At 37.2% G+C, this 23,000-nt stretch overlaps 1 protein-coding gene across 16 annotated transcripts in view; it reads right to left on the bottom strand.

Annotated features, from left to right (window-relative positions):
- Positions 1 to 321: 321 nt before the first annotated feature.
- The window catches only part of LOC120457125 (voltage-dependent calcium channel type A subunit alpha-1), a 50,360-nt gene continuing 27,681 nt past the window's right edge, over positions 322 to 23,000 (bottom strand). For 6 of the 16 annotated variants that reach the window (XM_039644355.2, XM_039644348.2, XM_039644353.2 and 3 more), the window contains 11 exons: positions 18,809 to 18,991; positions 16,755 to 16,849; positions 14,468 to 14,749; positions 13,730 to 13,932; positions 13,336 to 13,544; positions 4,637 to 4,758; positions 4,409 to 4,572; positions 3,647 to 3,847; positions 1,378 to 1,529; positions 1,056 to 1,312; positions 322 to 993 (listed from right to left, as the gene is read on the bottom strand). In XM_039644355.2, coding sequence (XP_039500289.2) covers positions 843 to 993; positions 1,056 to 1,312; positions 1,378 to 1,529; positions 3,647 to 3,847; positions 4,409 to 4,572; positions 4,637 to 4,758; positions 13,336 to 13,544; positions 13,730 to 13,932; positions 14,468 to 14,749; positions 16,755 to 16,849; positions 18,809 to 18,991 — 2,019 coding nt within the window. In that variant the 3' untranslated portion in view covers positions 322 to 842. Of the gene's footprint in view, positions 994 to 1,055; positions 1,313 to 1,377; positions 1,530 to 3,646; positions 3,848 to 4,408; positions 4,573 to 4,636; positions 4,759 to 7,782; positions 7,820 to 8,512; positions 8,731 to 11,221; positions 11,282 to 13,335; positions 13,545 to 13,729; positions 13,933 to 14,467; positions 14,750 to 16,754; positions 16,850 to 18,378; positions 18,471 to 18,808; positions 18,992 to 21,850; positions 21,854 to 23,000 lie in introns of all 16 variants that reach the window. The other 10 variants (XM_039644345.2, XM_039644350.2, XM_039644347.2 and 7 more) reach the window with 5 other exon arrangements.

Here is a 23,000-nt window from a genome sequence, read left to right as displayed (position 1 = left end):
TGGATAATGGATGCTCGTTCTTGATCCTGTCCTCCTTAAAGCGTATGATACGAATACTGCGGATCGTGCTGGTGATGCTGCTGCTGCAGTGGTGGCTCGTGTTGTTGTAGATCTGGTGTAGTTAGTTCTGGCTGGCGATAATGATGAGCTGGTGCATCCTCCACTCTGTCATTGTCAGTTCCTCGTTCGGTATTATAATTAATGTCATTATCTGAATATATCTTTTTAATAGCTAATGGGGACGTTATTGTAATTGGTACGCTTAATATCATTGCTTCAGTTTTAGTTGTCCTTGGTGTTATTGCAGTTGTTCCGGTTTCACTTCTCTTCATATTTCTAATGAATTCGATATCGGAGTGGGGCGATGTTGTTCTGGTCGCCGGCAATGATGCCATCACCGGGGATCCGTATGGAACCGCTTGCCGGTACCATCTGAGCCACCCATCCTGATGAAATTGTTGCTCCTGCTTCTGTTGCGATTGCGGTTGTCGATTTGGGTTTAATTCCTGTAAGCTAACTCCAGCCAATTTGATATCAGATATAGTTGTTCCTAGTTTCGGTGTCGATACGTTCGTGCCATACCTTTGATATAGGTGCTGCTCTTGGTGTGGTCGTTGGTGTAGGTGGTGTAGGTGTTGGTGTTGGTGTAAGTGTTGGTGTTGGTGTTGGTGTACTAGTGGACAAAGGTATGGATGGGTTCGCTGATGTTCGGGTATCTGATAGCTGTGTCGTATCGTATCAAAATTGTGATCTAAGTTTGGTGCTGACAACGAGGAGCAAATGGCCTGATGCTATACCCAGATCTGATCCTTTCGATTACGCGATCGCAATCAAAGCCTTTGCTAGCACCAATCCTCCTCATCCGAATCGGAGTGTCGAGGGTTCAGACCACTCTTTGGCTTAAAACCATTTAGAACTGGAGATGGCAGTACACGACCTGTTCGGCCCATAGCCAGCGCTTGTTCGAATGACAGCGGTGCTATATATTCCAGTCTATGGGGTAGATAGATTACTTGAGTATTTGAATACTATATAGTACGGCTAGTACTACTCACCTTTCTCTTTCGACCTCCCGCTCGCGATCTCTTTCGCGCTCGTACAACTCCCGCTCGCGATCCCGGTACTCGTAGCGCAGGTCGTACTCGTGCAGGCGATCGCGATCCCTTTCGCGATCCCGATCCCGATCCCGATCCCTAAGGCGTTCGCGATCCCGCTCGCGTTCTCTACTACTGTAGTACATGTCCCTCGGATCTCGCAGCAGGTCGCGGTGGTGTGGTAGCGAGTGAACACTGTGGGGCGTTGAGTGGTGTGTCTGCAAGAAAAGAGGTTACATGGGGTAAAGGGTATCTGATAGTCGAGACATTCATCATCACTTACATGTGTGGGACTGGCATTCAGTTTGGGGAAATTGATATTGGTTGGCTTGAGCTGCAGTGTTGACGGTTTGCTGGGCGTCGGAGGAAGCCGTCTTCCGATGCCGGCTCTTCGGGAGGCCAGTGTAGGGTAACTGTGCTGTACATGCGTTACACCTGCGGAAATTGGAGACATTACTTCCCTGTGGGCTGAACAGGTGCATTCTAGGGCATTAGTCGTTGCAAAAATACTCTGCTGTTATGATACTGAACAAAGTGTACCTAAGTTGTTCTTCATTAACATTAACATGGACTTAAAACATACATACAAATATATATATGAAACATAAGATAGAATGGGACATGTTCATTTCGTTTAGTTTTGGCACTAACTATCTAACAACTGAAGACAATCAGACAGACTTTAGCGTAACCGGGTTTATCTTGAATTTAATTGTGCGACATTTAATTAGTGGCAGTCTTGTTTAGTCTCATTGAATTCTGAAAGTACAGGTCAAAATTAGCTCAAAACGTATTAAGATTTTACTAATTATGATTATAGTTTAGAAAAATAGAAACAATGTTTATTTGACAGGTACTTTCAAAACTCCTAGTTTATATCTTTCGCACAATTGTGATTTAATTGTTTTTATGACAGGTAATTTTACATTGACATTGAGGAGAGGATGAACATGTCCCAATGAGAACGTAGTTTACATATTTAACTTTAATGTTGTTTAAAAAAATGTTGCTATGCCAAAAATGCATTCACTGTATCTACGTTCATAAGCGTGTGGAATTATTTGAGCACCCTACAGAATTATACAACTTAGAAAATAATGGAACAGTAACAGTGCTATATAATGTATTGAGAGAAATATACACAAGTAGTTGGATGATTTGGGGGGAATGGCCGGTCGGCAGCTAAATTGTTCATGGCAACATGCGTGACTGTTCGATTCGATCTATTGAGATATCAATTATGCAAAAACGAAAAGGATGGATTAAGATTAAGATGGTGCAGAATTGAACTATTGACGCACATTCACAGATAGATAGATAAGATAGATAAATATGCACACACGTCTAGATACTGAAACACCCGAAGGCTGCAACCCAAATTATTCCTCTGGTAAATATTACATATAAATATTACATGTACGTAAGTAGCTCAGTCGATTTCACCGCCCACAACTGGTACAAAAAACATTGCCTACATATCTGTGTAGTAGTAACTGGGTGTTTCTTTTTTTTTTTTTTTTTGGTTTTTTTTGTTTTGTTTTTGGAACAAGAAGCAAGCTTTAAATAGAGATTCTTGGTCAGTGTCATATCCTGTGCTGGTCAGGCTGACAGAGGTCAATTTCGAACAAAAAAAAAAAATAGGATATTTGGCTATGGATGACTATGGCTTACGAACTTCACCTTCTTTGTGGGATTGACTAGGAAATGATGTTCACTTATCTCACCCCTACACATTGTATTGCTGTTCTTACATCGATGCTTTTTTTTAAGAAGTGACCAGTACTGGGTGTTCGCCTCAGAGTCCGTCGAAAGTAGTCCTAACTTAAGAATGGTATATGTGAAACGCTATTGCTCTATTGCTCTATTTAACAGTTGAACAGTTCATTTGCCAGAGATTCAGTGTGGTAGTTTGGTAGTTGATGACGAGAATGGATGTCTGTACATGTCAGCACCATACATACGAGATGTGATTATAATATAGGTGGTGGTGGATGGTACGAGGATGGCATCTAGAGAAATGAAAACAACAAACGCTGCTAGTGTAACAAGAGTACGAATAGTTGGGCACATAATCGTAATCATGGGTACTTCGGTGTTGTAGATCACTGATCTGAATGAATTCGAGAGCTGTGTGGGATGTATGATAGGAGTATTTCAACTATTCGATTTGTTGAAGCTTATGGTTGACTGGTTGGCTGATTGATTGACTGATTGATTGACTGGTTGATTGACTGTTGGTTGTTTTCTGATTGAACGTCTGGGCATGACAATACATGGTACATGTTAAGCATGGTTGGCAACTATGTACGAATACAAGTTAGTTACGGATTACGAGTTACGAGTTAACGAGTTTACGATTTACGAGTAAGCATGTCTGATCATTGATGTTTTGTTAAAGTTGAGATGGTTGAAGTCGAAATTTGTGTAGAAGAAAATACTAGCATATATAGAAAACAAGTTGAGTAGTTGTTTTTTTTTTTTTTGTTTAAATTGTTTAAAGTTGATTTTGATTGAGCTTGTTGGACTTTAGATAACAAGTGCTAAGGATGTACCCATATCAATCCCATAACCAAGTCTGTCTCGTTCACGCATCTCCTGAAGTCTAGCGGGACTCGGCGATCGTGATCTTTGACATAGACTGGTTGTCCCATATGTGGGATAAGGCAGTTGAGTGCGTTTACTGCGAGACAAATGACCACCATATCGAGAAGGCGAAGGCGAACGGGCCGGACTTGTCGATGCTGACCATGAACCTATATTGTACATATAACAACAATAATAAAAAAACGTAGTAATTAAGGATGTCGGGGCACAACATTTTACGTATTTGATCTTAGCAACATATTTTCTTTTCATTTTTTTTTGTTTGTTTTATAAAGGGGGGACCGACTTAACGGAAACGGAAACGATAAAATTATTATTGGAATATAATATATTTGTATTAAGAGATTTCGTTAATAGCTATGGAATTGTAGACATATATGTATATATGTATATAACTACGGTTCTACGAAATAGATCAAAAATCCCTGGAGTGTCCAAGTCCCTGGTTCTGTGTGTGCCCCTGTGTGGCAAGCCGATCTCAAATGGATACGATAGTGATTAAGGGCAACATCGGAGAAAGGACAAATCGAGAATACAGGATAATGTTCGTAAATCCCTAACCAGATCATTTGGCTTACCACCAGCGCACACACACACACACACGCACGAAAGTCAGTTGAAAGTAGTAGTAGTAGTAGTAGTAGTAGTAGTAGTAGTAGTAGTTAATGGTTATAATGCCATGGGCCATGGGCCATCGAGCCAATAAATACCTCTTGGATACCGCGGATGACTGTTGCCATGCCTAGGATGGCGAGTCTCCTTGACCATCTCTACAACATTAGATACGGTATCGGAGAACCCGATATCATGATGTATGTATTGATGGCCACGCCGTCGAGGACTCGGAGATCTGGCCAGTGGAGAGCCGTTGTGCCTGCAGAATGCATAAAAGGGTTTAATCATTAATCATAATTGAGAAGTAAATGTATTATTCTTACCTCAGGCTAGGCGATCGCCGATGGCCATTCATGTACGAATGTCCAGGATGTAGATGGCCAGCATCGGCACCGGTTAGCGACTCCTGCGATGGGTGTCTCGATGCGTCCTGCAGCTCCAGCATCTAGTTGGAAGATGATGGTGGAACGTTTTAGTCAGCCAACTGGGTCACCATGAATGCTACCACTCGAAATCAGTCCGAAAAGATTGAGAAGTAGTTTGGGGTACGGAGTTTGAAGTTCGGAGTTGGGGTTTTTAGGTTGGGGGAAAAGCAGGTGGTGGTTGGTTTCGATTGGGGGAAACACTTCCAGATGGTCGAATCGATTCTAATTTGCACAGCATTTCTATAGATTTCATATTTTTGGGTGACTCCTCTAGACCGATTTCTTGTGGATTCATTCATTGCAGGGATACGTAAGTTTAGGTATATCTGTGTATTTATAAATTTAGAACTATAGTTGTCCAATGCCCCGTAATGGAGCGTTGGCAATAGATATGTTTATATGCTTGTACTTGTATATAATGCTACAAAATAAATATACATAGAGACATGTATGCTTACTTTGTGGGATATAGTTGTTAGGGGGGGTAGTATACGGTATATACGGTATATAAAAGTAAACAAAAGCAATCATTACTCCACTGCAACAAAATACATATTCAAATGCGTTTTCAATTGTACTAGTTTGTATAGAAGGGTTCTTAAATGTGGGATTATATTGGTATTTGTATTTGATGTTTAACCTATTTTAGGGCATGTAACATTTAAGGAATTCCATACACTACTCGGGAGTATACATATACATATATACTTGGTCACTTTCTCTAGATAATTATTGGTTTTGGGTTCTCTTGTAATCGACTGGATGTCTTCTCATACTTGAGATATTTTTTTCTGAAAATGATATGACTGCCATTTTGCGTTTCTTATTACGCCAATTGTTTAACTTTCGACTTTGTCTACGTTATTTGTTTTCTCTTTTTTTTTTTTGGTTTTTTGGTTTACTGTCCTATATTTACGGTGATATGATGTAGTACAAAAGAAGTGAAACGCAAAATACGAAGAAACAGCAATCGCTCTTTGCATCTGGATAGTGTAGATTTGCCAGATTTTCGCTACAAGATATATCTACAAGATAAAAAGGATTGCTAGGCATGCAAGTGATTGTGTTGATAGCGTGTAGTTGATAAAGCAGTGATACATATAATAAGGCGGAATATTGAAAGCTAGGCAAATATGTACTATAACTACAGGCATGCACTACTTAGTCAAAATTCGTTGGTTAAATGTGTGGTGTAATGGTGGGTAATGGGTGTTGGTCAGGTCCTGAGTCCTGAGTCCTTTTCCAATTGCTCCTGTTATTTGGGTCGTGGAAAGAGCAGCTGCATCGAGCGCCAATTGATTTGCAATCGACGAACTTACTTACCGTTCACAAACCGTTTCGCATTCGTGATTGGACTTTACGAATAACATTCAAATACCAAAACTGTATACTTATTACATTCAAATCGAAATTCGAAAACAATTACTACCTACACATAAAGCCGCCTTTATATGTGTAACTAGAGGGAAAACTCGCTAGAAATCAATAATCAGAGATCTTCGCCTCACTTTAAGTCTAAACCATTACAATACAAGTTACAATTTGTGTGCTAAGTGGCTGGCTTTGACTCTAAGAGAAAAAGCCATTCTCTAGTTATGTGTTATAGTGTTAGAGTTGCCCTAAGAGTGACTAAAGATTAACCTTCTGATTAACCACTTCCTACCAAACTGGAAGGTTTTCCTCCGCAAGGCTTTATGTGTACGTAGAAAAGTGTATCAGGTCACTTCCGGTTCTCAGTTCCACTGTCCAACCGGAAGTCGGTAACACTGAAAGTGACAACTAGAAGTGACGCGATATTCCTGTCAGTTTGAAGATTGAAGATTATCGGACTTTGCACAAAAGGCTGTGAGTGGGAACAGAGTTAGAACCGCCAACTTATTTCACATGGCTGGCACGCCTCATGCGAATTGCTATCAACGATTGTTAATTGTCAATTTTCAATGGTTAATTCTTAATTGTTAATGTGGCAGACTTGATCTGAGAGTGGGAAATTCGCAGTTTCTGGTGTAAGAATGAAGGTGTCTCGATATGTCTAGGTCGCAATTGTACTGGGGATTGGTGAGTTAATCATACATTGCTGGCATGTTTTGTACGTGAAAACCAAAGATGTTATTGCACTTCTGCCTATGCTTACACTATTTTCCTAAAGGACCTGGCAAACCAGTTGGTGAAACGGGCTCTCACACTCATTGGAATGGGGGAGAAAAACGATTGCAAGTCCGCTTTTTTCAACTACAAGTCAACTTTCAGGTTTGCAATAGAAATAAACTATTCAATGAAGAGGCTATTTGTCAGAAGAGTGAGATTTCAAAGTTCAAACCACATATCTTTCATTCATTTTCAGAACTGAATGTGGGATCGGACGGCCAAATCGGACTGTGATTTATTTGGGGCTGAGTGGAGCTTTGCCAGAGCCTTTCGGTTTGCTGTTCGTTGCCACTGTTAACTGCTCAACTTGTCCAAGAAACCAACGAACCAAGGATGCCTAAGTACATGGGAGTACATTTAGTGGTTATAGAAACGATCAAATTACAACATTGAGTACGAGTACGAGTACTAAGCCAAGTTTTGCGTTTCTAATGTTATTGTTTTTTTTTTGTTGTTAAATTGCTATGCAACATTTAGGTACGAGTATGTATTGCACTATTGAGTAAACGCAAATTAAAGTTTTATAGTAGGTTGAGTACGCAGTACACACATGTGCGCATGTATATATGATGTATGTATGTATTTATATATTCATATAGTCATATTTATGCATGTGGAGCTCGGCAATATCTGGCACATTATATATTATATATTCATATTGTACATAGTCATAGATACGTCGTACATGGGCGCGTACAGCTATACATATACTTATGAGTGAGTATGTATGTATTTAAAGGTACTAGTTGATTACTTGACTTAATCGGTTTTGTGAACAACATTTATATCGGAAACGGAGTATGGACACAAAGAGTATTCACATAAATTTATATAATACACAATTAATTATTATTTTTGGATTAGTAAAATTTGTTGATAATTTCATTTTGGTTTACCGCTTGGAGTTTATCAAACTTATTCACCTTTTTGTTTCTGAAATATTTAAAAATTAGAAGAAAAACAATTTACTTATGTCAATGTTGAAGAATGCGCAAAGGCACAAAGATCTTGTAGTTAGTTGCTAATAGTGTTGGTAAGTGTTGTTGTTGTTAGTAGTAGTAGTAGTAGTAGTTGGATTTCGATAGTGTTGTGAAGCGAAAGTTATCTTATGCATGTACATATGTATGTTGAATGTATGCTGTGGTCCTTCACGATCAGCGAAATTACTGACTCATTTTCAAGGAAGATATCGAGATTAGATCTGAGTTTCGAAGAGCAGCTTTCACTTATTTAGGAACAAGTTTAGTTAGTTAGGGTTAACAAGCGAGCAGCTGTTGAAATGTTGGGAATTATAACGATGTTAGGATCCTAAAACTTTATAGAGAATGTTTGGCGGAAGCGCTCGTTGACTTGTTCGTCAGTCTGGGAAAAGGAAGTTACAGCGGAAGATATTGTAGCATACTTTTTTGCGCAAAGCGGAATAGATATTCCGGGAACGAGCTCAGAGCTTAGATATAGTATGTATCTGTATAAAGAAGACCACTTGTCTCGTTTTATGGATGATAATGAACAAATGAATGAGCTCAAATGGTTATAATGGCGATGGCGATGGCGATGGCAATGACGATGGGTGTGATACTTGGCACTTTACGGACTATGGTTAAGATTGAAGCTGGTTTAAATTACCTAACTGATCGCTTTCTGATCGTACTCCGCCGTGCCAGTGTTGCCAAACTGTTGTGTTCGGCATCACCGTTTGCGTGGTGGTGGTGCGTGCTGGCTAACAAATGTGTTTGTGAGTTGGCGGCTCCTTCCCCATTCGGCTCGAAACTTATGGAGCCCTGACGCGATCCTCCTTTGTCAAGGGCGGCCATATCGAGGAGGCAGTTAAAGAATGATTGTTTCTACGGATTGTTCGGATTGTTTCGATTGGCCATTGATTTGGTAGACAGGAAAGTGCAGTGGTTTTAATTGCCATTCCGTTCCGTATTCGGTATTAGTTTGGTTTCGTTCGTTGCAGTTCGTTTTCATGAATATTTTTCGTGTATTTTTGTTTTTATATATATATTTTTTTTAGTTGTAGTTGTTTTTTTTTTTTTAAGTTGTAGAAATACAGATTTCAGATAGTGTTGCAATTCAATTAAATTGTTGTTTATTGTAGACACAGTTGTGGTTAAAGTTGGGTGATTGGTGAATATTTGATGTAGTAACATTGCAACGCATTGGGATTGGTTTTGATTTTGTTTTTGTTTTGGTTTTTGTTTTGGTTTTTTGTTTTGGTTTTTGTTTTTTGTATAAGCATTGAAAATGGAATGTAAGAATTATTATAGAGTAATTAAAAAGTATAAGAAGATTACAGAACAGAAATGATAATCAAAAGTATCGTTATTATCGCATATACTTGTATGTATGTACATATGCATAGTATATATTTGGTTTATACATATGTACGATTGTTAATAATGGAGCGATGGCCCCAGCTTAATATCTTTACATTGAGGTATGGTATAGTATAGTAGCATTTCGAGATGTGTCAAGCTCTATTCGGGATTGTGTCGGTATTATGTAGGTTGGTTTTTGAGGAGGCAATGTTGTATAAGAGATGCTTTCGCTTAAGATTTCATAAATAGCTTAAAAGAGAGGCTTGCTTAATATGGTAAAAGCATGCGCAAACATTTTTACAACTCACTATGATTTAAAGAAAATCTAAGAGGTACCGCTATGAGACAAAATTGTTACGATTGTTTTTAATATTGTTGGTATTATTATTATTATTATTATGTGCCGATTTAGAGAAATGGTCAACCAAACATGTGATTACGAGATTTATCAAAGTTTTGTCTATGAGTAACAAAAGAATAAACTATCTTGTGGGAAAGTAAAATATAACTTATACTTGTATGGCATTTAAATGGATGTACCAAATTAATATTAATCCTACATGCCCATATGACATTGGACCTACATTTTTGAAATTTTCTTTTACCAACCAGATGATTATTTAGGAAATCGTAGTTTTTATGATGTGCTAAGTAGAATGTTTCTTTTTTTAATTTATAATAAATATTAATTACCCCTTTCAAAAATCGTTGTTGTTTTCTATTCTCGGTTTCATGTCATATAGGCATATTGGCATACAAAAACTTGACCGATTTCATTCTTCCATGCTTTTGTTTTATTAATTTTTGAATTAGTGTCTTAAATTGATGCGATCGCTTGGTTACCTTAAGCATGCCTATTCAGCAGAAAAGATTACAAGAAATTCAGTGGCAATTCGACTGGTAAATGAAAATATTAAATATAGGACATTTGCCTGATACTATCACAAAAGGCCTAGTTCATATAAAGTGTGGTTTCATTGAATCCACTTTCAATCTTTCAATCTAATCAAATTCCAATATATACAGATGGTCTAGAGTTCTTTGTGTCAAAGGTTAAGTATATATATATTTGGTCGGTATATTAAAATGCAGACTTGCGATTGAGTGCAACAGTCCGGATTCATACTTAAAAACAGTGCTTTACTTTTGTAAAGTGTACAATAAACTAAAGGACAATTACAATTACTTCAAATGCATCAACACACAAGGACTTAGACGTTCCACAATGTAAAAATAGTTATTAAAATCGCAGAGCCCTAAACAATAATGTTTTTATCGTAATCTTGATCGAAAGACTTTTGCAATCTTCAATTGGTTCCGAATTTCTGCATTTAAAAATGAATTTCGCCATTCAAAACGCACCATTTATTTGTAATATATATCGATTTTTCTTATATGAAACTAATATTTAAAGTCCTTCGTTTAAAGTCCTTTGAAGGACGAAGGACTGGCTGCTATATGAGAACTTGCATCATCACTTGCGCCATTCCAGCTCTAAAGGAGAAGCCTAGTAATTAAAGCTTTTGCCAGGACCTTAGGAGGTCCTTTGGGGTAGTTAAAAAGCAGGCGACCTATATCAGGTGTATCAGGAATATCAGGGGAATTATCCCTGCAAAGTGCACACTCTTCTATGGCTATTTTAAAGTGTGCTTGACTAGTGGGTGTGTTAAGCGAAACATGACCATGGCATTGCAGTTGGGTGTTCATCTACAGCTGGATTATTATTATTATAATTATAGTTAGGATATAGGTGTGTTTTCGGTTTGGATATTTTAGTTTTTCTTATATACGATGGTAGGTAGGCAGGCTTATGCTGGTTTCCTAGTGATATTATTGCACTTAGGCGAGTATGCAAAACATGCCTCTAGCCGAGAATGGTGAAACAGTTGGTTGTACAAAAGTAGTAGACGCAAAACATGTGGAAGAGGAGGAGCTTCGTATTTAAAAGGCGAAAGTAAAACCAAGCGAAAGATAGATAGGTATACTCGTATATATATGGAAATATATTATATACCGGCTCCTCGACTGCCGTTGGGCTATATTTATGCTCATCGTCGTGCTCCAGCTTCTTCCGCTATCATAGATCATCGATGTAGTTTACGATGTAATCGTAACCACATTGTCCAATTATTATTTTCAGTTCAGTAGAACATGGACCAAATGTCAATTATGCATTTTTTTTTTTTAATTTCAATTTTGAGTTGTCAATTGATCGTTTGTGTGTTGTGCACCAAAACAGGATAACAGATAAAACATTTTGATTAATTATTTCAATACGTGTGTGTTTAGCCCACATGGATTCGCTTTTTCCTTAATTTTATCGAATCAAGTACATTTTGCACAATTTTGTGTAAAAGCGAACCCGTGAGTGGTAAGATTTGGAGATAAAGTGGTTGTGTGTTAATGTTCCTTGACCTTTTTAGTGGTCCCACTAGTAATACGACTAATTTGGCGGATATTGTATGTTTCCGGATTTTCTCTTGTGTTGACGTTGTGTAAAAACAAATGGCAAACCTCTAGAAATATCTAAGTATCAATACATACAGTTTTGTGTAACGAAGTTAACTCTGTTTTTTAATTATTTTTTTGATTGTCGTATCTACTTGGAACGAACATACAATCGCAAACTGGAGAATCAAAATACGAACTTCTCAACTCTACCGATATATATATTTGTAGGTATATATATTTGAGTATGTAGTTATAGTACTTAAAGATACTCGACTTCTACTGACTCATTATACGAGTTAAGTTTCACCGTCTTCCCCATTGGGTTGCAATACTTTCTGCTCCCGATTTGGAAACATTCAAATGGATTCGAATCGAAAGGGAGAAAAATATGCAACCCATGCAGTGGCAGATCCAAGAGTTCTATACTAATTACAATCGAATTAATCAGAATTAATTTCCACTTCCTCTGCAATTTCCCTCTGGATCCGCCCCTTTTGCTTCCACATGACTGCCCGTAGATAATTTCAAATTTTGTCAGTAAAATATATATGGTATATATATATGGATTTGAGATCGGATCTGATCGGGCCTAATTAAGCCAATTAAGGGCAGCTGCGAGTACACATAGTTTGTAATATATGTGGTTAATCGCAAGTACTCGCATGTGGTTATATAAATGCGATTGTGTATTTCTAAGATTCGTGTACTTGTCTCACATACAAACGGGCATGTATGTGCGCAATATATAGGGTATTGTATATACAAATGTGATAAACATGAGGTTGCATATAAAATTAATTATATACCTCCTTCCAGTTCTGCATATTTTGCATTATTTCGTTTAATTTGTTAACGTTTGTTTGTATTTTTTTTTTTTTAATTTTAATTGTTGTTATTCAATGAAGGAGTTCATATTCAGTTGTATGAGAAGAGAAATCATAATATCACATATTTATTCCATGTTATATAGATTTTATAGAATATTTTGTGGTTGGTGTCGTTTAGATTCAAAATGTAAAATTGTTTTGTGGTAGAGAAAAAGTTTTAATCAAGCTTTGTTCCTAAGCGGAAAAATCGCCCTAAATAGGTTTATATTCTATGGTAAAATACTTGTTATTGAATAATGCCATATATAAGTAAACCTTATTTTGTAGTATATAGTAAGTTTCTGTGTTATATACATAAGCGTTTCCGAAGATAGGATTTTCCCGCCTTAAATGCGGATTATAAAACCTTTCATTCCAAATAAAGTATGTTTTAAACAGCTTAAGCCGAAAAAGCCTGTAGACTTGAGATATACATATATGTATTTTTGAAAAGTATAGGTATTTACATAGTAAGGGAAAGTTGAAAGTTGTGTGACGCTTTCTTGTAATTCAGGGCGATTTCTTGAAAGTGCAATGTGAACTTAAAGTGCTTTGAACTTTCCAAAAGACCGATAGATATTTGACTTATATATCTTCCTAATTCTGGCAGGACAGTGGACTTATCATAGATCGATGTGTACTCCGAATAAATCTGCCTAAGTTTCGGGGCTTACGGATGCCTAAAGATTCCTTAAGTGGGTACCATAAAACTGAGTAATATCCTGCCTGGATATCTTTGACTCTACGCAACTGGAGTTGTGCGGTAGTTTGTGTTCAGGGGCTGGATGGATGGGTTTCTTGAGTGGCTTACCGGCATTCCCGAATCGAGTTGGCCGAACCGCGTGCTGCGCCAGGACTCCAGGATGAGGAAACCTGCATAGATTTTACCCACTGACAGTTTGCCCTTGTTGAGCTGATCGCTGGGCGGGACCAGCAGGTTCAGCATCTTCTTCGCCTGCAATGGCCAGATGTTCGTGATGGTCTCCCGCAGTTCCATGTCCGCCTGGTCCATCTCCTCAGCTGATGGTGAGATAAACACGATTAGTGCACAAATCATAACATAAACATAAACATAAATCCGGATTACACAATAGAAGTATTGCATCTCTAAACTATTAACAACGATTTCTGAACATGCCATTTGCAAACTAATACTTTGAAAGATATGTACATTGTAATTAGTAACTATTGATAGAAATACATACGCGCTCTCATTTTGATGCTGAGATTCTCGCGAATCAAAGCGAATAACGTTGTGGTGAACTGAACTCTCAATTCATCGTCCAGTGGCATATTCATTCTAATCAGTTTCTTGTAGGCCAGTCGATTGGGACACTTGTTGCCAAAGCCCAACGGTGGATCCATGTTCTTCAGCATGTCGTACATTTCCGTGTAGTGTATTTTTCCACTAGTTATCCGGGGAACACAACAAGAGTTAGATGCTTAGTTGCTCCGTAACAGTAAGTTCATATCTATAGTCGAGTGTACGGACTATGTTTCACCCAGCACTCACATTATCAATTAGCCATTTTGTGAAATGTGAATACCGTGCAGAAAACAGTGTAAATTGTGTTATATCGGTATATTGATATCGTGCAGCTCACACGGGTTTATCTCATGCGAGGAAAAAAGGAAAGAAAAATCAAGTACTCGGCATTGCATTTTACCCAATCCTTTGTTCATTTCTTGCTATCCTTGTATAGGACTTAAGCTCAACTTGTGCACAAAGCCGCTCGGGAGCGATGTCAACCAACGAGTATGAATCAAATACGACCAAATAATAATCGTTTAATATATAGAAGGGCAGCCGAGGAGATTGGCTCGAATGACGGAAGTAGAGGGAAATCAAAGTGAAATCATAGGAACAGAACTTAAGGTTTGAGGGGGTAAATGTGTTGGTGGTGTTGGTGGTGTTTATGATTTTATATTAAACAGATAATTACGTCGCATTTGGATCATATTCCGCCCATATGCGCACAAATTCGTCTAAGTGATGGGCACCCAATATGCTGGAGTCCCTGGTGAGATAATCGAAATTATCCATGATGACGGCGACGAACAGATTCAGCATCAGGAAGGAGCAGAAGAATATAAACGATACGAAGTAGGCGTAGGCCAGTGTGGATCCGCAGTACTCCCCAGGTGCCTTCTCGGCGTCATCGTCGCAGGCCTTGCCCTTCAAACATGCCAGCATTATGTTGGGCCATGCCTCGCCAGTTGCACACCTGTGGTGTGTGTACGATGTGGTGTGCAGTGTGTGTCAATCGGTTCGACAGTTCAGTTCAGTTCAGTTGCATATGCAATATACAAGTTGAGTTAATTATTGCGCCAATTGGGGTCAGACTTACAGCTCTACATGTGTGTTTTTGTTTGATTGATTGGGATTGGGATTGGGATTGGTCGGTACGAAAATGCTCTAGATGGCTTTATAGTATATATAGTATGTATAATATGTATTATATGGCAACTACTAGGTATTTACAGAGATAGCTGGCACAACTGCCAGGCTCAAGTGTTCAAGTGTATATACATACGGGGGGGCACTGCGGGGGTATATTTGGGATTGCTGAACGATGTAGTAGGTATAAAGCTTACTCTATATATCTATGTATGATTACGAGGTATACGTATGCACTCTCTTCAAGTTCTAGTTGCTAGCAAACCTAGCTATCTACGAACGATGGACACATATCGCCATATATCTCAGGGATCGCAATGATTGCATAGCACGAGAACCCTGAAATATATTGCTTCTCATGGCTATTCTATGTAATTACCATTAAATTATTATTAAGCTTACAAGTTCTCAGTAACACATTAAGTATACTATATGCTCTAAAGTTAGGCCATTGAGTGAAATGACAAAACAAAAACAATTTGGAATCGGTATGATAATCTAGATTCTGACTCTGGTTATATGTTCAGAATTGCTAGCACTATTTTTTGCTCAGTATACTCTATAGATCTATAAAGATTGTTTTACATACAGACTAAGCTACGATTTAAAATTACTTATGATTGGCAGTTAGCGGAATTTCCGGACAAACGGATATTTATGCCAATGGGAGTTAAGGTTTTTATTCATACAGACTTTTCATACCTAGAGCTATGGTGTTAATAAGCTAGATGAGTTCCATAGATGAGTTTCATGAGTTTCATGAGTTAGATGAATTTCATACAGACATACATATTTCAAATTTCAATCGAGAGTTCTATTAACTTTGCTATTAACTATAGCGATATATATTTATGTAGATATAGAGAAATATAAGTTGGGATGGGCAAATCGTTTTGCGTCGTACAAGTATATAACAGCTATATATGTATATGTATGTATATATAAGTAGCTATAACGTAAATTACCAGCAATACTGTAAAACTATTGAACTTTCATTTAAATCTCAACTGATTAACTGCAACAACGAAAAGTGCAAACTTTGAAAAATCAAGCTGCGCTCAAATGTAGTAATTTTTCAATAATAATATATGTATGTAGAGCTCTACAGGTTTGTAAATACATAGATATTACATATATGTATACGTATATTCCAGTTTTTTTTTTTTTTTTTTGTTGAATCAGTGTCACAACTCTAGAACTCAATCTACTTACACAGGTATCAAAGAACTTGAATTGTTGTTACGCAAAACGAATGTACGAGTATGTAATGAAATAGGTTCGAGATCTGAGTGGTTTTATATTGTAGTTATGGATTTACCACCGCTTATAAGGTTGTCACAAATCCGATTTACTCCGCGATCAGCTTGGAGAAGCTCGAAAAAGTTAAATTTCATCGTACTAGAAACCATATAAGGGTTACATAAGTATATGCTAAGCGAGTGGTTCTAAAATCTAGAATTTTCTATATAACTTCGAGGTATGTAAATGGGTTAGAAGTTTGAAATTGCTTATGGGAGAATCCAAGAGCTAGAATTTGAAGAAAATCCCCTAATAAGGCTACGAATTTCTAAATATATATATGTATCTATAACTCACACATATCGTTGTTGCTAGGGTTTGTCACTTTTAGGGTGCTAACCACCTTATAGATGGACCCTATCGCTAATCTATTGACGTACTATTTAGTTATAAGTTATGTTAGAGCGCGAAAGTGGTAAAGTTAAATTACGCTAACTTGTATTAAATGTATAACTATTAACTTAAGTACTGAGAGTCGAAACTTTTTGTTGGGTTTTGTAAGAAATGACTGGAGAGATCTAGGAGTTACGTACCTGAATAGCAACATGACGCCTTGCTCAAATGATTGGAAGTTGTTGTGTCTAGTAATGGAATTTTCCACCGTACCTAGTTTGATATTCCCGAACACCTATTCACGATTCAGATATCGGTAAAGAATGCATTGATTATTGGTTCATTTTTTGTTTAGTAACTGAAATGGTTAAGTTATATTCGTTATTCACATTACACAGATTCGGATTCAGATTAAGATTCCGTCTTCACCTCAATTATATTCAATATTCTCCACAATGCTGTCTCTACTACGAATGGAAAAACCCGCGAATCCTGACCAAAAAAAACGGCAAATCCATGTGTGAGTGATTCAGGACGATCAGGACTATAAGGACTACAATGTGTGCCCCGCCCACTTGCCCCGATTTGCAAAGTCGATGTGGATGTGTGGGTGTGTTTGATTGGATAGTTTGGGAATTGAGTTGCATAGCTAAAACTCTATGACAGTCAAAATGGGAACGGTTAACACTTATTTCATTTACTCAGCAGCTCACGAATCCAATCAAGTTTCGGCTAATTAACAAGCTTACTAAACGATTTACAGAATTCTAAATTATACTTATATTTGTGCTATTTACTGAGCCCACAAAAACGTAAGCCAAATGATGATAATTGCAAACAATAAGGACTTCTGCTACCATCCACAAAGAAAAGCAGTTCTTCAAAGGTTTTACATCCTTGCACTTAGCATTTATGCCATTTACTATTTTAGTCAATTTACTTAATGAGTTTACTCTCTTTTTAAGCTGTATAGTTTTTACAAGTATTAATTATTACTTTCCTAATAGTACTATTATTTAATATATAACATATATTTTACAATTAGGAAAAACCAGAGACTCTTTGCTTGAATCACATCTACTAAACAATTATTACACTGTTATTATTATGAATCTGTTATTGTTTGATCGATTTTTATGCCAACTCAATTCGATTTGGGAAATTGGGAAAGTTTTCAGCTTTTCAGATGCCACGACTGGCATCCTTGCAAACACACAAATATTAAAGGAACATAGGATTCATAGGAACTTCATTAACTAGCGCATCTATGTACAACATTAAAATAAAATGTGCTATGGAAAAGCTACATTCACATTCGATTAGTGATAGAAACGAGATCGGGATAATGGAAAGGTATAAAAATCAAAGCTACCAATACGAATATGTACGAATATGTAGCTTGATTCAAAGTCACAAATCTCAACTGCAACTGCAAACAATACGGATCAAACAACTTTCAAACGCATAAACTGTATCCACGATTTATATCGCATATGCATAAGCTTTTTAATTTCATTTCATTTGATTCAAACAGACTACGAATTGATGGTTATACGAGTAGTTTGGCATTTTAGTTTTACGGATAGATTATGAAAACCACAGCGGATGGATGGATGCCCTCTAGTAAATTTACACCGACCGAATGCACCACAATCACAGTAGCAGTACGATTATATCGAATTGTGGCTCGACATATGACTACGTATTGATGTTGAGTAGAGTTAGAGTTAGAGTTAAGAGTATATAGGTGACTGTGGTGCCTTTATCAATTTGGGTAATCGCTATTTAGTTACTATTGCTAACTAGGTTACAGTTCTCGTTTACCGAAAGAGCAGCATGATTCCACCGGAGAACGACTGGAAGTTATTGTGGCGGTTGAGTTGCGTGTCCGGATCATATTTAATGTTGCCGAAAACCTTTTGGTTCCATGTAGACATTATAATTGAATTGAATTGAATTCATGTATTTGTATTATTTGCTTGAAACAAAACCAATATCCTCGTATTTGTCTCTACTCTAGTGAGCTAATTGAAAAGTTAGTAATGCAAAAACCAAACAAGAAAACTAGTTACTTATGCTATGTGATATTTTTTATTGCACATTATTGCACCCGATTATTCATTCATCACCCCAAAAAGCATTTGACAGTGGAGAATGCCTATTTAACCCTAGCTAATACAAAAAAAATCCACCATTTTGTTTATCGTTAATCGTTTTCGGAAATCGGGACTTCCGTTTCCGGTTTTGGACTTACCTGCATGCCAATAATGGCGTATATGAAAAATAGCATGGCTATAAGCAAACAGACATAGGGCAGTGCCTTAAAGGATTGCACAAATGTCCACAGCAGAATTCGAATCGTGTATCCTTGTCGAAGTAATTTGATAAGTCGCGCCGCTCGAAATAAACGCAGGAAGCCGACGTTGATTGAGTTCGACTGTAAAATATTATTGGCCAAAGAAGAAGAGAGTCGAAGAGACAAACAAACAAATAAAAAACGAGAGAGAGAGAAAACAGAACGGATAAGGAAATTGGCATTAGAGACTGCTTGCAAGTTTCCCATCATTACAGTGCGAAGATTCAATGAGCTCGGCTCACGGAATCCAGGGAACTCGGGAAACTCGGGGAAACTCAGGGAAACTTGGGGAAACTCGGGGAAACTTAGGGGAACTCAAGGATCTAGAAGGCGTCGCCATCGATCTACGTGATTCGATGCATTTCAATCTAAGCTATCGAATGATAGTAGTAGCAGTATGCAGTAGGTACTAAGTAGTAGGTAATTAGTAGTAGGTATTTAGTAGTTAGTAGTAGGTAATTAGTAATTAGTAGTTAGTTGCTCGTTCCGTTAGTAGCAGTAGTAGGTGGCAAGTAGTTAGTAAGAGTAGGTTGTATTAGGCTGTATTAGGTGAAGTGCAGTAGTATGTTTCGGTAGGTAGTAAGTAAAAGGTAGAGAGTTACATACATAGAATAGAAGTGGCAGTAGTAAGTAGTTTCATTGGTTAGTTGTACGTTACAAACAAAGTAAATAATTGAAGCTATTTTAGTTAGTTGTTTGCTCTATCACAAATGGAACAGAAACGAAACCAAAGCAATGACAGACAATCCAATTGGAATTTACTGATAGTATGTCTATACAGAGGACAAATGCTAAACAAAAATGAATTATCATTTAAACCATTTGTACAGCAATCGTAATTGTAATATACAAATTCGGAAAATTGATCAGCAAAACGAAAAGTAAACTATTTAATTGGTATTTGGTGCGTTGTATCAGTGTTTGTGTTTTTCGGTTACAGTGTCTTGTGTTTAGACTATCACCCAAAAAGTAGTAGTAGTGATTTGTGCGTGGCCATCTGCCAAAAACTAATTAACAAACTGTACGTAGTAGAAAAATGACACATATTTGTTTGTTCGTCTAAGGAGGAAATTTGGAAAAGCGATGTATGTGCGTGGGTACTTATTAACGTATTAATTGGTATTCTCAACATTTTGATTATTAGTTCTTCGTCTAATCTAATCGTCCCAAGGTAAAAAGTGGAACATGCGAGGCGTGTTCTACAAATGTACGTAAATTGAAATTGAATTTGAATTTTAATTGAATTTTAGATGGGCCTAGGTTGGCGAAAAACCAATTGGACAGTACAACAGTTGGGTAAGTTATGTACAATGAAATGCTCCCTTTTTGTGGGGAGAGTGAACGTTGCAGTACTCTAGTTGCTTGTACAGTTTTTGTACAGTGTACATTTTGTATGGAAATGTCGAAATCGACGGGTCTTTGGCCAAAATATTTTACGCATCAGCTGTTGGAATCGTCGCATGGGCGGCTGCAAACCAGGATTTCATGATTTCATTTAATCCCCGCTTTGCGACCGATCATGCGCGATGTGTGAATGTGGCATTAAGTGGCGGTTAAGATGCTAACCGACACTTCAACCGCTGATTTAAGGACGCATACCGCCTCACCGTGGGATCTGCATTGATAAATCACGTTCGACTCGACGCTGTAGAACATGGAATTATTTATATGTATATATATATATATATATACTTTATACTATTGGTAATTATATATTAATATTGCGTATGTACACTGAAACAAACAAAGGTGAATTCCATACCGAACGGCATTGATAACGGGGTAGTCCTGAAAACGCGCTTAATTGTTATCCAAAAAAAGATCAAAGTTCAAAGTTATTCGCATTTACATTATCACAGATACCCCTTAGTAAGGTAATCTCTTTCGGATCAATTTAGGCCAATTTCGGGTTTACCCCATTGCCAATCGGAGTTCGGATGTGAATTGCGTGTGAGTACTTAACTAATGAGTTTGCTTGCATATACTTAAAGTTAGAGAGTGTTTAGAGTATATAGAGACTACGGAGTCTAGAGCGAATGAAGGGGGGATATTAGATGTTTTTTGAGTAGCAAGTGCTGACACACTACAGTGTCCTCGTTGCCTGTTGCAAAATTCATTGGTGTGTGGATTGGTGTGATCGAAAAATGAAAGAGCATCTAACGTCGCAGTGTACATTTCCAAGTCCTCGATCGAGAGTTATATACACGGGGTATGGGATATAGAATGGCATGAAAGCTAAGCAGAGAGGCGCTATACATCACTACCTGTGATTCTGCACTCGGCTATATATGTACTAGTTGGAATCGCTCTGCGGGTTATGCGGCTATTATTTATTATACAGATTTACGATTTAGATTTAGATATAGATATAGATTGATATTGAGATTGATATTGAGAGAGAGGACAGTTGTTCCTTGCGAAGATGTGAGTCTTGGGAAACTTGGGACGACGCACTTAAAAGTAACTTGGATGGACTAATCTAACCCAAAAATCGAAAATTAGGGATGCGGGTAAGTACACACAAGTATACATATATATAGTTGATGATCACAGCCCTGGCTATACTCGCTGATTTATTTATATATATATATATATGTAATCTCATATATATGGTTAACTAGCTAGGAGTAATTACGTAGAGAGTGGGCGAATAAATAAAAGAAAGTTGAACATGAATCTACAGATGATTCATCGATGTGATCGATCTACTCGTATTATAAAGAATTTAAGTTCAAAATGGGAATTACGGTTCGTGGTAAACATTCTGGTTGAAGTTAAGGTTGGCTAAATTTGCTAATTAGACAAAAGAATTTTGTAGAGTGTTGTGTCATGGGTTTGTATCATATTGTAATTGTATTGTTTTGTTTGTCATCGTTAATGTTGGAGTTTTTGGTTAGTTTTGAAAGTAGAAAGCTTGTTAGGATAGATTTGTTTACTTACATCCTGTTAGTCAGAAACCATTTTCAATTGAAATTTTTGGATTTGTTTTGAGACAAATCAATGTGCACACAACTCATAAAGCGCACAAGAAACGATTCGTATATATATTTGAATATATATATATATATATTATCAATGTATATTATTTTTTGACGACTCAGGCAATTGTTCAATCATTGTTGTAGTTGTTGTTGTTAGTTGTAGTAGTAGTAGTGGTTGGTGTTGTTGAATTTATCATTCAGCAGTTTGCAATCGATTGCAATCAGATATTCAGATTTGTAGTTCAGATCGTTGCAATTTACAAGACGAATAACAACAGGGAAATGTTTATGATAGTTTTTTGCATTCAATTGGTTTCGTTTTTTATTGGTTTTGGTTTTGTTTTTTTTTTTTTCAGTGCAGTTAATATGCACTCAGACGTTTGACGATCGATCAATCACAGGTCAAACGAAATTCGTTGGGCGGCGTTCAATTTGTTGATTTTCGTAATGGTTTTAACACATTTTTTTTTGTGATTTTTTCGTTTCGTTTGATTTTTTTTTTTGTTTTTTTGAAAAATACAGAAAACAAATAAAGTAGAGTTGAAAATTAGTAGGACAAGTTTTCTGCAGTTTCTAGCAGGCATACAAAGATAGATCAAGATCAATATCAGTAAGCAGAGAGTTTTCTATGTTGTTGTGTGTAAAATATGTATGTCATTGTACTAGTGTCTCGATTGTTTTCTAATTCATTTGGTTTTGGGGAAATTACAGCTCAGCAAGGGTCTAAAAATCGATGTTTCTATTCACGCAGATCGGCTTAGTTATGCTAGGCATTATGTTTTGTATTCACTTCTACAAGGGCTGTTGGTTTTGATTAAAAACGTATTGAAAACAGAAAGGTTGATAGACGAAATGAATTACGAAAACCGAAAGTTACCTCGCAAATGGATATTTTTATGTTTTATTCTATTTTTTTGGTACCTCTCTTACCCAGGACTTTTGTAAGGACCTTTTGCAGGATCTGCGGTGGAACAACCAAGGCAGGCAACTATATAGTACAACCACACATTTCAGCATTATAAACTTCTTAAGCAGTTAAAAGAATTTGGGGTTGCGTGTGTTTAGTAAGCGGAAGCCAAAAAAACTTATTGCTTAGAAAAACTCCGAGT

Source organism: Drosophila santomea, chromosome X, assembly GCF_016746245.2.
Source record: "Drosophila santomea strain STO CAGO 1482 chromosome X, Prin_Dsan_1.1, whole genome shotgun sequence".
In the NCBI taxonomy this organism is placed as follows: Eukaryota; Metazoa; Arthropoda; class Insecta; order Diptera; family Drosophilidae; genus Drosophila; species Drosophila santomea.
Note: the sequence above shows the minus strand (reverse complement) of the source record. Positions and strands in the feature narration are given on the sequence as shown.